Genomic DNA, 13760 nt, shown 5'->3' with positions numbered 1-13760 from the left:
CACATCGTTCAATCAAAGTCGCGTAACAAACTAGACATCCGGTTCATAAACAATATGGATTTCAAAGTGCCTTTTTCGGTCGACTGCAGGATTTGCAAAGCATGTGTACCGCCAACCGTCCGTCGACAGATATTTTTCAAATCTTTAATATTTCAAATGATCTGATGCACTTACCGGGATAAGACTTGTTTTATTACAATATCGACCTTTATTATCGATCAGATCATCTTGACTGGGCACCGCCATTTTGTTTGAAGCAAATGCAAATGATATGAGAGATGGAATCTGGTCAACAGGAGAGACATAGAAGGGGCATAACTCAAATTGTTACTATGTTGGTCACTATGATCAAGCCTGGAAATTCCAGCCTAGTTTGGCAAGGGTCAAAACTGGACTTTTATAGTCAGTTAATGCTATTGCCTCAGGAGGATGTCGAATGTAAATTAGCAGTTAACTGTATTCACCACAACTGCCATTACTCTACTACCACAATTTTGGTTCCCAATCTTCATGGCATAACATTTATGTCTTAAATGAACACGTTTGCTCTGTTTAAAAAAAACAGTCTGTATGTACAGTAACTATAATTTCAAAATATTTCAGAAAAAAACACAGAACAAAATGGGGCTAACTGGTCATAAGACAGTTGAGGTTTCTCTGTCAGAATATGCAGAAAACACTTACCGGAAGGTAAAAAAAACCCATAAATCTCTTATTGTATCTCTATTTTGTTTCCAAATTGAAACTTTCAGACTGTTTTGTCTCTGATAAATGCTTGCATACTGTCAGAAGCAAACTTCACAGAATATTCATCTGTTATGCATCAGATGTATTCACAAGTGAAAGCAATTAGCAGAAAATGTAAACGTTTAACAGCAATCATTTATTGACGAGCTGAAGCGAATTTTTTACATCTGGCAAAATATTTCTGATGCTTATCAGTTGGAAATTTTGGTTTGAACAGCTAGTTTGTTAACGATTCAGTTGTTTGTAAAATGTGACACATTGAAAATGCAGCATTCCGTAAGACTTGACACTGATGTTAATTTCAACCTGGTATGTCACTGTTGTACATAGCTTTCAGTCATGTTATTGACAACATTCTTATATGCAGTAATGTTCATTTCTCTTAATTCCCAAACATCATATGTGCCTTAAAGCAAGTATCGCAGTTGAGTAAATAGATTTCAGCAATCACTTCTGAAAGAAATATACCAGACTCTTTTCCTTAAATCTTTTGGATGTCGATTTAAAAAATGAATCGGTTTCCTCTGCCGGAGAATCATGTCAGATTTTTTTTTAAATAATGGCAGATGTAAGAGCAGCTAAAAAGTGAGTATGTTCTCAATTTAAATAAAGCCAGGTGATTTTGTCAGAAGCGCGTTGGCTGATTGGCAGCAATTGACTCAATATGTGAAGCATTCAGCCTGATTTATGGTAAATATAGCTGTCGGCAATGAAAAAATCTTGTTGATTTTTTAACACCTCACTTAATTGATTCCAACCTACTGGTATCTCCATTTCAAGAAAAACGAAGTGTTTTAAAACATCGTTTAGATCTGTCTCTGGCTTTAAAAGCTTTTGCCTCAACAAGGGAGTTTTTTCAAGCAATAATCCACATCTGTTAAGTCATATACCTTTCTTCCACACAGCAGGAGCTTCCCCAAGATATGTATAGATAGATGCGCTCTTCTTTGTTAATGTGCAAGAGAACCCTTTTATTGTGTACGGTTGCAAGTGACCTGTGTTGGTGACTTGTGTGAGTGGGAGCTTGCTTATGTTAGTTGTTTCTGTTCATGGTATGTGTTCGTGGCCTGTAGTGGTCTGCGTTAGTGGCCTGTGTTAGTGGTCTGTGTGTGTTAGTGTTCTGCGTTAGTGGTCTTTGTTAGTGGTCCTTGTTCATGGCTTGTGTTAGCAGCCTGTGTTAGTGGCCTGTGTTAGTAGTCTGCATTAGTGTTCTGTGTTAGTGGTCTGTGTTAGTGGTCTATGTTATTGGCCTGTGTAAAAGTGGTCTGTGTTAGTGGCATGTTAGTAGCCTGTGTAATAGTGGTCTATGTTAGTGGCCTGTAAGTGATCTGTGTTAGTAGCCTGTGTAATAGTGGTCTGTGTTAGTGGTCTACATTAGTGGTCTTTATAACCATGATCTGTGTTTGTGGCCTGTGTAAAAGTGGTCTGTGTTAGTGGCCTGTGTTAGTTGTCTGTGGTCATGGCCTGTTAGTGGTATGTGTTCATGGTATGTGTTAGTGGTCTGTGTTAGTGTTCTGTGTTAGTGGTCTGTGTTAGTGGTGTATGTTAGTGGCCTGTGTAATCGTGGTCTGTGTTAGTGGCATGTTAGTAGCCTGTGTAATAGTGGTCTATGTTAGTGGCCTGTTAGTGATCTGTGTTAGTAGCCTGTGTAATAGTGGTCTGTGTTAGTGGTCTACATTAGTGGTCTTTATAACCATGATCTGTGTTTGTGGCCTGTGTAAAAGTGATAGTGGCATGTTAGTAGCCTGTGTAATAGTGGTCTGTGTTAGTGGCCTGTTAGTGATCTGTGTTAGTAGCCTGTGTAATAGTGGTCTGTGTTAGTGGTCTACATTAGTGGCCTGTGTAACTGTGGTCTGTGTTAGTGGTCTGTGTTAGTGGCCTGTGTAAAAGTGGTCTGTGTTAGTGGCCTGTGTTAGTGGTCTGTGTTAGTGGCCTGTGTAAAAGTGGTCTGTGTTAGTGGCCTGTGTTAGTGGTCTGTGTTAGTGGTCTGTGTTAGTGTTCTGTGTTAGTGGTCTGTGTTAGTGGTCTATGTTAGTGGCCTGTGTAATCGTGGTCAGTGTTAGTGGCATGTTAGTAGCCTGTGTAATAGTGGTCTATGTTAGTGGCCTGTTAGTGATCTCCAGTAGTCCTTGCCAAACTGCCCAACAGTTAAGGTATCATAAGGACTAGTAGAAATGTGCCATTTTTTAGTGTTTTGCTATTTGTTATCATTATAAAGACTTGGGACTGAAAATGTTAGTTTCTATCTCTGTTAAGTTGTTTCTGTTTATGACTTGTGTTTGTGGTAGTGGCTTGTGTTAGAGGCCAATAGTCATTTTATTGTTTCCTATCACTATATGATCACAATGAATGAAGACCTTTCCTTATGTTCCATGCTATGATACGGATAAGAATATCGCCGAAACCATACACACTTAATGACTCCATTGTGACTCAAGTCGTGGACATCTGTCGTGAAACATAAACATGGTTGTGATTTCGACAGACCAAAAATCATAATCAGAGCAAGAGTGGCATTGGCATGCCTGAGGTACAGCAATTCTACAAAAATCCTGGTATCTGAGGCTGCTGTGCCCTCTGAGATACTGAGGAAATATAATGACATTCGCCTCACTACAACGTTTTCTGCACATTCCAGCCTTGTTATGAAGTGGTTGTTTTTCAAGACTCCCACAGATAACATTAACTTTTTCCACAACCAGATGCAACAAAAACATGACAAGCTGTGCTACTTTACAGCCCTTTTAGACAGTTATTATAACTCAGGGAGTCAAATATTTTTTTAAATGTCAGCATTTCAAGAATTATTAACAAAAAATGGACATTTGTATGTGTTCATGTTATACACTTGAACGGACATGATAGTGGTTGACAAAAACTTAGAAGGGAGTGTAGCTCACCTCTCCCATGTTTGTAAACTACCGTAATCGACGTAATAAGCGCCCAGGGCGCTCTCAAAATTAGAAATAGGGGGCTCTTATTAGAATATTATTTTGATGAAAAAAATAGAGTTGAAAGATACATTTCGTGGTTTATGCTGACAGCCTGAAATGTTTATGTACGACAGATATATTTTTCTAGAATATAATGGCCCATAATTAAGGGTGCATATACCACATGAGTGGGAATTAATAAGAAGTCTTGTGAACATTGATCAATCGGAAGGGGTGCTAATTAGGATTGTTCACTAGTCACTATATTAGCAAATACTATCGTGGGCGCTTATTCGTGCGGGGCGCTTATTACGTCGAATACGGTAATTGACTGAAAACTATACAGTACGCCGGGCTAGATGTAACACTGCACATGCTTTATTGGGACTTTTGTTACATGGTGTTGAACATTAGAGTAATACTATGAGTCATGTGTATTCAACCTTTTCTCCAGTTTAGATCACTTATTACACATTCACAAATTCCAAAGATTTCCTCAGATTAAAATATTTGTGTCTTACAGTTAGGGACTGACCATTTGATATTCGAGGGCTGTGCTGGGATTAGATGTATCTTGTGACTGTTATCACCATCTTGTGATAAGCAGGATGGTATGATATTGCTATGATATCATGATGCCCATCTGATCTTCAGCTGGGGGCACTGGTGGCCCAGTTGTCTAAGGCTCTGTGATTCACTGTGCAGGGGCGCATCCCTTGGGCACACCAGAAACCTACCGGAGTGGTAAATATCTGAGACCTGCATCACTTCGGGCTTTCCTCCCACATTAAGCTGACACGCCGTGATATAACTGGAATACTGTTAAAAGCGGTGTAAAACCAAACACACTCACACTCACTGATCTTCAGCTGATTGTATTGGTTTGTACAACATGGTGATGGCAAATCAGCTTTTATGAAGAGTAATGATAAACACATTTATGAACCAGGGTAACTACAGTAAAATGTCTTTCATGATTTTCAGTATCAGATCTTATGTTGTAGAAAACATCACAAAGAAATAGGAAAAAATAGTACCATGAATATATATAAATAGGTAGCTATTTTACAAACTTGCCACATGCACCCTAGGCTTTGAAGGCTAATACAAGGACTGGTCAGTATACTGTGTCTGAGTGGGATATTCATGTTAAACTTTGGCATGGTATCTCAGTGGGTGAGCAATAGTCCAGACTAGTATAAGTACACATACACAGAGGCACACACACACACGTGCAGGCACATCACAATATAAGTGCAAAACTCTTGTCACGTTAAACCCCATTTCACCTCACCTCACCTCACCTCAACTCACCTGACACAATATTTATCAGTTATGACAAGGGCCCCTTAAGTGTATTTTATCATTGACTGAAATTATTGAACTGTGAAAATACCTGTCATGTTTGTATTGAAATGAGAGAAGACTAGTGAAATTGTCACTATTGCCAAACAATCTTTCATTTTTGTCATTTGAGTACATCTAACATTTCAAATACTTATTTTGAACTTAATGAAAACAAATGACATTTGAATTGCTTTTTGCAATATGTAAATATGTTTTTGAGGAATTACTGGAGCACCATGGCAATAATGCATGATTACAAGATATGAAAAGCCTTCTTTGACCCACTCGATCTGCATACATTAAGATAGGAGCAAAACGTTTAAAAGTCGTTGTGAAAGTTCTCAAATGAGAACTAGACTTTGTTAATTAAACACTTGCATAAACGCATAGGTTAAGGTAGTCTGTCTTACAGACCCTGATACAAATATATCAAATACAGCCCATGCAAGTCTGTTCTGTTTGGCAAGTCTAGATTACTGCAGTGAAAATGAAGAGAGTCTCTGGGCTCCTTTTTATAATACTTTTATTAAGATAATTGAACAGCTGTTTTTTTCTGTATGATATGTTCATTTCAGAGACTAGATGTTAGTCTAAGGTTAAGGTTAAAGTGTGCAAACATGAGCAAGTCTTTAAAACAAACAATTGCAAATCAATTTGTCTTGCATCACAGTCTTGTGCATAGTTGGAAGTCTAAAAAATTGGCCAATTTAAGTCATTTCTGTCATACCTTCAAACTTGATCATGCCTGAAGTCCTGAACTAACAAGTGTTAAAAATAAGTTTTCAACTGCCTTTGATTCCAATAATTTTCACACCAATCTTTCAAATTTCCCGTTTGACATTTCCAGTGTATTATCACACCTCATCCTTCAGAGTAAGATGAAATAGCTTCGAATATGTGTTCATATCTTTGAATTTTGGTATTCTTCCCACATTGAGCTGACACAGAATTATCAAAATGCTGTTCAAAGTGGCAATAAATCCTAATTCACTCACTCATTGATAACGAGTAGCAGATTACACATTAAGAATAAGTCCTGGATAGGAATGAATCAAAACAGTGATTGTGATGGATGGGTGGATTTTATATAGACAATTGCATGTAAGTACAGGTAAGGTAATTGAAACTGGATTTCATCAGTAGATTGGTAGCGTCAGTTTCCAGTCAGGTGCCTTGACTGAAGGCAGTGGAGACGAGCAATTGATTGCAGTGTTCCATGGCATGTGTTATGTTTCAGTGATCAGTTGCTGTCAGTTTGACAGTGAGAAGATTGTGAGTGGAAGTGCAGACAAGGATCTCCGGATCTGGAGCATGTCCAGTGGGAAATGTACACACATCCTGTCCGGACATGATGGAGAAGTTGTAAGTAATGCTGATGTCTCACAAGCTAGTCAGTAGTGGACTGAGTGAGTGATCTGGGTTATTGTGTGTGAGTGAACAGGACCCTTCCTTTTTGTTCCATCCTGCTTCCACCTCCTCTCCCTTCCTGCCTCACATTCTCTCCACCCCCATCCTTACTCCCTCCATCCAGCTTCCACTTCCTACCTACATTCTCTCCATCCCCATCCTTACTCCCTCCACCTTGCTTCAACTAATTCTCCCCTCCTGTCTTCCCATTCTCTCCACCCGCATCCATGCTCTTTTCCCCCTGCTTCAACTACTTCTCCCCTCCTGTCCTCCCATTCTCTCCACCCCCATCCTTACTCCCTCCACCTTGCTTCAACTACTTTCTCCCTCCTGTCTTCCTATTCTGTCCACCCTCATCCATGCTCTTTTCCCCCTGCTTCAACTACTTCCTCCCTCCTGTCTTCCCATTCTCTCCACCCTCATCCATGCTCTTTTCCCCCTGCTTCAACTACTTCCTCCCTCCTGTCTTTCCATTCCCTCCACCCTCATCCATGCTCTTTTACCCCTGCTTCAACTACTTCCTCCCTCCTGTCTTCCCATTCTCTCCACCCTCATCCATGCTCTTTTACCCCTGCTTCAACTACTTCCTCCCTCCTGTCTTCCCATTCTCTCCACCCTCATCCATGCTCTTTTCCCCCTGCTTCAACTAGTTCTCCCCTCCTGTCTTCCCATTCTGTCCACCCTCGTCCCTACTCCCTCCGCCCTGTCTCTCCCCCTACTCACCGTCATCACATAATTCCCCCAGATTAATGCCCATGTCAGAAGTGATTGTGTGATACTGGAGGCTATCTACCTCAGCTGCTTCAAGACATCCAGGTGTCATTGCTAGATAACACAGACGCCATATTTTCTCATGTTTAATATTTTTTCCCAGTTGTCTCAGGACCAGCCTGATCGACTGGATGTATATGAAAGCAGGGGCGAGCTATTCCCAGAGATATCTCACTGTGTGAAGTAGCTGATAATGTCAGTTTGCTATGTGATGAATTTGCTGCAGAAAACTATCTAATAATATATGAGATTTGTTAGATTGAAAACATTTTTGACACCTATACTGTCCTGAAGTCATTCTCATGAAGAAAAATGAACTTTGTCAGGGAGATGTTTATGATCATTCAACAGATGACAGGGATGTCTCATAACACCATGACAATGGCAAAGTGTGATGAGGAGAAATAATTTCCAAGTTTTACTTTTGAGATCTTGGACTAAGATTGAGTCCAATAGGTTAACCTCTTTCCAAGATGTTCATAAATGGAATGCAAAAAGGATTAACTCTTAAATGTAAATTGCAATTGGTTTTAAAATATGTTGGGTACAGTATTATTTATTGTTAGACTCGAAGGGGTTAACCCCTAAATCTTTGATTATCAACATTAATGTATGACAAGCCCCCCCTTCATTGACTTCCTGACATTCTGAATGGGAACCCTGCAGTTGGAATACTTTTGAAGTGTATTCTAATTTTCTGAAATCAATAGTAAAACATACACCTCATTAGTTTTCGTTTTATAGATCGACTGACAAAACAAAAAACTCAAATCCAGAAATAAACGTATAAAATTCCAACTTATTTGTAACTGCCACTTATTGTGGATGGATTGGGACAGAAAACTGTGCAATGCAGGAAGTTAATATGGAATCGTTGTCATAAATCTTTTAGGTTGTAAGTTTGGAATATCCTACATTTTAACTGTTTTTTTAATTTTTCCTGCTGAACCATCACACTTAAATGAAATTAGGAATATTCAGCTACTCAAATGTATTTGTATTGTATCTGTATTTGAACCACCACAAGCTATTCCATTTGCAAAACCTGTACATAAGTTTCAGACCAGTGAAGATCCAGGGATAGAATAGGTCTTTGCAACCCATGCTTGCCGTAAAAGTAGACCATGCGGCGACTAACGAGTTTGGTCAGAGTCACTGACTTGGTTGATGCATGTCATCGTATCCCAAATGTATAGATCAATGCTCATGATGTCAATCATTGGATTGTCTGGGCCAGACTTGATTATTTTTTAGACTGCCATCAAAAAGCTGGAATATTGCTGATTGTGGCATTAAACAACAAACAAACAAACAAACAACATAAGTGTGAATTTGGTTTTTTGGAGTCGCATAATTAGTGTACCAATTGTTACAAAATAAACAATTGAACTTCTTATTTGATGGAGTTCTAAACAGAAAATTAGCATTTTCAACCAAATGTAGCTTTTTAACCTTTGCATTTTTATGTTCTGTATTTAAAAATGAAGAATATTTTACTATGTACATGTACCATCTGGTTCAACACACTAATCATCTTGTCATCTCAATTACTGAATATGAATATTAGATTATGTTATTTTGACTTCTTTTCGAAAAAATGCAAAATCTTCCAGTTTGGGATTTTATATGCTCCTTTTTAGGATCTTATATTAACAACATGTGTTAAAATGGGCAAAAAGAATATGTCTTTTTATTATCTGAGAAGACATTGATTCAAGAAGATTTCGTTTTAGTAAACAAAACTATGAAATTTTCCAAACGTCAAAGCTTTTTTATAAAATTGTAATTTTTGAACCCTTCTCAAATTACAATTTTCCCCTACTAATTGGCCATTGTGAGAAAAACCTACCCAACCTATCTCTGAAATAGACCTCATATTTCATCCTCATTAGGGTAGCGTCTATTTCTAATTGACAGCTGTTGTCTCAGACTGGGGTGTATATCAGGCAGCCGTGTGATCCCCGAGACATGATTAAACTGATAATCAGAGCAGATATGTACGCACAAGGAGGACATTGTGTGCAAGTTTACAACCAGGTAGTTAGGTTCATCATGGAATGGCAGTACATTATCTTTATTATCTGCATGGATTATTCTGGCTGAGAACGTGAGAGGAAATATGCAATGGCAGAAAATATGTTTTTTTTATAGATTTTCCATTGTACATTTTAAGCTCACCTGAAAATGCTTTGTGGCCATTATTATCAACTGTTTAAGTTTAAATGTAATGATATTTGGTACATGTGTAAATAATAGTAAATATAAATAATAATAAATATGTACATTCTGTTTTGCAATATTTTGAGTTTTAACCTTTATTTGATTTTTGCACTTTTTGTCCTAAATATTCTTAAAATACCTTTTTTGAATTATAAAAATCTCCTCAGAAACCACAGGGCAAATGAAGGTGAAAATTCACATGCCTATTTCCCCCAATGATGACCTGATAGGGTTTGAATCCCAGATTTACCCTCATGATGAAGTTGGTTGGCTGGTTTGTTGTTTAATGCCGAACACAGCAATATTCCAGCTATGAACTTAAATATGCCATCACCAGATTTGTTTTACCAAAGTGGTCGTGATTTCCTTGTTATCTGGGTTTCATACCCCACATGGGTACAATATGTGAAGTCAGCTATAAACTAACTCCACTCCAGACAACCTTATACCCCTCTGTGATATTGCTGCAGATGCCCAAGGGTGTTATTAGAACCAGGGGGTGAATACACCCCTGGGTGCTGAGGATGGTTTCACATACAGTATTGCTGTATCTGTTTCCTGCCTCCCACACTGAAGGGGTGATGGATGGCAAACTTCTAAAACCTGTCCTGAATCAATCTCTTCCACCTGTCTCAAGCCTTATCTATTCATTCAGCATGAAACTTGCAAGGTGCAAGATACGATCACTTTCTACACCAATTAGTTTATGTTTTGTATATCCTTTAAAAATATATGCTGCATACTCATTCAATTATTTACATTTTTTCAAAGTTGTAAAAATTGTTTCATTTAATGCTAAAGAAAGTAAATCTTAACTCCCAGATCAACATTAGTTATTATCTTGAACATAATTAGCTTTCACTTTTATTACCGTCAAAAATAAACAGAAAATGAAATATTACTGTTTTTTTAAACTGTCCCTTAACACACAATTAATTGTCTTCCATTTGTCTAGTCAGCATCCGATACAATGTCATGCAGACAATAAAGAGCGTTTTCAAAAACATGGCATTTTTAATGAAGGGAAGCAGGTTCCTCATTAGACAGAGTCATGATGTTCCAAGCACAGGAGTGATCACATTAACAGATATAGATGTTTGTGGGTTCCTTGGCTGGTGCGTTGTTTACTCTTGAGAGGTGGTTTGTACTTTACTAGTTCTACTTGATATTAGCTCACCTGACTGAAGGGGTGAGGTGAAATGGGGTTTCACATTTGTGCATGTTTTCTTGTACTAGTCCAGACTACTGCTGGTTTCAAAGTGCTAACCCACTTGAATACCATGATGCTGTCAGACACAGTGTTATGACTCCAACCTGACCAGTCTTGTTTTAACCCTTGCACCAGCAAGGGAAACAACAATCTTTTGGTATGATGCGACCAGGGAATTGAACCATGGACCTTCTGCAGACACTCTATCCATTAGACCATAGCGCCATTACCTGATTGAAGAATTAAACAGTAAGAAATGGTACCCAGCAATGCATGCTGGTTGTAAGAGGCATTTATTTGATTGGGTGGTTAGGTTCGGTGACTTGGTTGTTAGTGCGTCATACCCTGACCTGACGGCATAGATATTCTGTTCTTGATTCACTTATGTACAGGTGAACATCAGATAACTGAAATATTGCTAAGTGCAGCATTAAACAACAAACAAACAAACTTTGAGTACCAAAACAACCTATTCAGGATTCAATTATGCTACTTTATTTCAAATCGAGATAAGACACACTAACTTTTTTTAATTCCAACATTTACAAGTTGAATACACCTTGCTCCAAAATACGTGGTTCCTTGTGAATCGATTCCATATTCATGTTTACTTCTGTTATATGTTTCTGTCAGTCAGCAACACTCAGAATCAGCTCACAACGGATCCTGCATAAAAGCATACAGAATTACAGGAGCTAGATAATGTGATAAATGATGGCAAAATGTCCAAAACTTGCAGTTTGTCCAGACCACACTGACAGCCATGGCTCTAATGAACCCCAGGAGGCGGAGTATATATGAAGCTCTATGCCTAATGACTATTGACCATCTGTGTGTCTGGTAACAAGGCTACTTCAATGCTGTTAGTGTTGTCACTCATGAAACCTGTACTACCGTACAACTTCAAATAAATCATCATTATTTGTTTTTATTCTCTAATTTTTTGCAATTGTAAAATTTATATTTTGGGGAATAATTGAGAAATTGTCAGATGAGTTCATATTTTGACATGTAACCTTTTGTTTTTGTTTTAATTAAGTTTTGAAATTATAGGATTGGGTGAACAGGCTCGTTGACTTGGTTGATGCATGTCATTGTATCCCAATTGCAATGATGTCAATCACTGGATTTTATTCGAAAAAGATTCCATTATTTACAGACCGCCGTCATATAGCTGGAATATTCCGCTGTGAAGTATTCAATCTTTCCTGACATATATAAAATGTAGGAAAATGATATATTATTGCTTGATTAGACAATCTGAGTGTGACGACCCCTCACATCTGCCTGGCCCATGGTAGAAGTAAGAACAAGGTTGGAACTGTACAGTAGAGATATGAAGCCATCCTAATACTACTCTGTGTAGGCACAGACAGAACAGTTGTCTTTAGCACTGCAATTTGCTGTGTAGAGTTGCATTCCTTAGGAATGCCAGGATCCTACAATCATGGGCTTTATTACCATTTTGCCCTTATTTAATCCTTTGTCAGAACTTTGCGACTCTGTCATTGGTTTGACGAAAGTGGTAAAGACGTGCATCACATTGAGCTTCCCTCCCGATGGAGCAGACACACTGTGGCATGAAGACATTCTGTACAACGCGGTGTTGAACCCAACTCACTCAATATTCCCTCACCATATCATGTTTATTGCAGTACTGCCTCGCCTACAACAAGGAAGTGATAGCGTCAGGGTGTTCCGACAGTGCTGTCATCATCTGGAATCTGGCAGGTACGTCATTGCAGATGTATAAACATGAACACTCACAGTACTCAAAAAAGTTCCAGGTATCAAATATTCAATAACACCTCCATATATGTGTTCCCATCGGCAAACATTTTTTTTAGGAGTTGTTTACCAGTTCCAGGTGTTGAATACTCATTTACACCCACACATCGGAAATCTCCTAAATGCAAATATTATCGTAATATTCCTTAGCGTTTTCTTTGTATGTGTGCTCAAGCACATGTGAGAAAGAAATGGCATCACGCTGGATTTGAATGACGTCATCAAACAATGGTTGACATATGTATGTTACTGTCTAGTGTTGGCAGTTTTTTTCGCACTACATATGAATTGTGTACCAATTGGCAGAACAGCACACTTGTCAAAATTGTCAAGTTGGGATTTGATCACTGGACGATTTCACGACTTACTTGGGTTAATAAAACTACTCTCGCCTTTGTCTCAAGCGTTACCTTCGATCTGATGCCCTCTAGCACAGGTACAGACAGACCAGTGGCAATGCTAGCTTTTGACAATGCTCGAGATTTATTTGTACATTCTTTCGCCATGGAATTTATGACATTATAGCCCGATTTTCGAGCCTGAGAATGTATGATCCAGCCATGCTTGACAATCTTTGACTTGTTTATTTGTTTGTAAGTAACTTCTATCAAACGACTACTAGAGAATTCTGGTATTGACTACCTCTTAACAGTCTTATGAGCAACATGTGTGTCTACGGGAGCGTTATCAATTTCATCACATGCACATCATGCGTACACCCTCTCCACCTGTTACAAACCAAATATGGTTGCCCAAATTCTGTGCACCACCTACTTGTCTCAAACACATTTTTTGAGATGGTTCAACTTATCCTGGTTTACCAATTGTTGCTGGGGACTCCCTATGGTGGTGATTTAAAGATTATGCAAGTGTAAATGTTTTAATTCAAGTTAGATGAGGAATGAAATACAAGATACACCAGACGTACAGACATGAATCTTAACACAACATTGTTGATCCATATTGTCCGTCTAGTGACAAGTGACAATAAAAGCCTGGATCAATCCAGTTGACTGGTGACTGGTGACCCCACATGCTGCAGGTAAAGGGAGGATTCCATCCCTGAAAACTCAGTAACGATCGGTCACAACTGAATCTCAAGAGTGAGTGAGTAAACGTTGTTCAACATTACATTCAGTAATATTCTAGCTGTATCTAGAACACGTTAATAAAACAGATACTTGTAAATCAGTTATTAATTTTTCTGGACTGTTTCTTTGTATGTCCTTATCAGCCTAAAACATGCAAGATCAGAATTACAATGGTAGGTCTCCTCTGATCTGTTAATACTTGTTTATTTCAGACATTTTTTTACGTTTAGTTTGAATTGACAGTGT

At 38.4% G+C, this 13760-nt stretch overlaps 1 protein-coding gene across 1 annotated transcript in view; it reads left to right on the top strand.

Annotated features, from left to right (window-relative positions):
- Window positions 1–13760, top strand: part of LOC139443895 (F-box/WD repeat-containing protein 7-like) — a 65363-nt gene that overhangs the window by 15145 nt on the left and 36458 nt on the right. Inside the window, exons 9-10 of the mRNA XM_071224781.1 lie at window positions 6265–6389; window positions 12291–12366. Coding sequence (XP_071080882.1) covers window positions 6265–6389; window positions 12291–12366 — 201 coding nt within the window. The remainder of the gene's footprint in view (window positions 1–6264; window positions 6390–12290; window positions 12367–13760) is intronic.

Source organism: Haliotis cracherodii, unplaced genomic scaffold (assembly GCF_022045235.1).
Source record: "Haliotis cracherodii isolate W230 unplaced genomic scaffold, xgHalCrac1.p SCAF_5, whole genome shotgun sequence".
Lineage (NCBI taxonomy): Eukaryota > Metazoa > Mollusca > Gastropoda > Lepetellida > Haliotidae > Haliotis > Haliotis cracherodii.
This window is presented reverse-complemented; position numbering and strand designations above follow the sequence as displayed.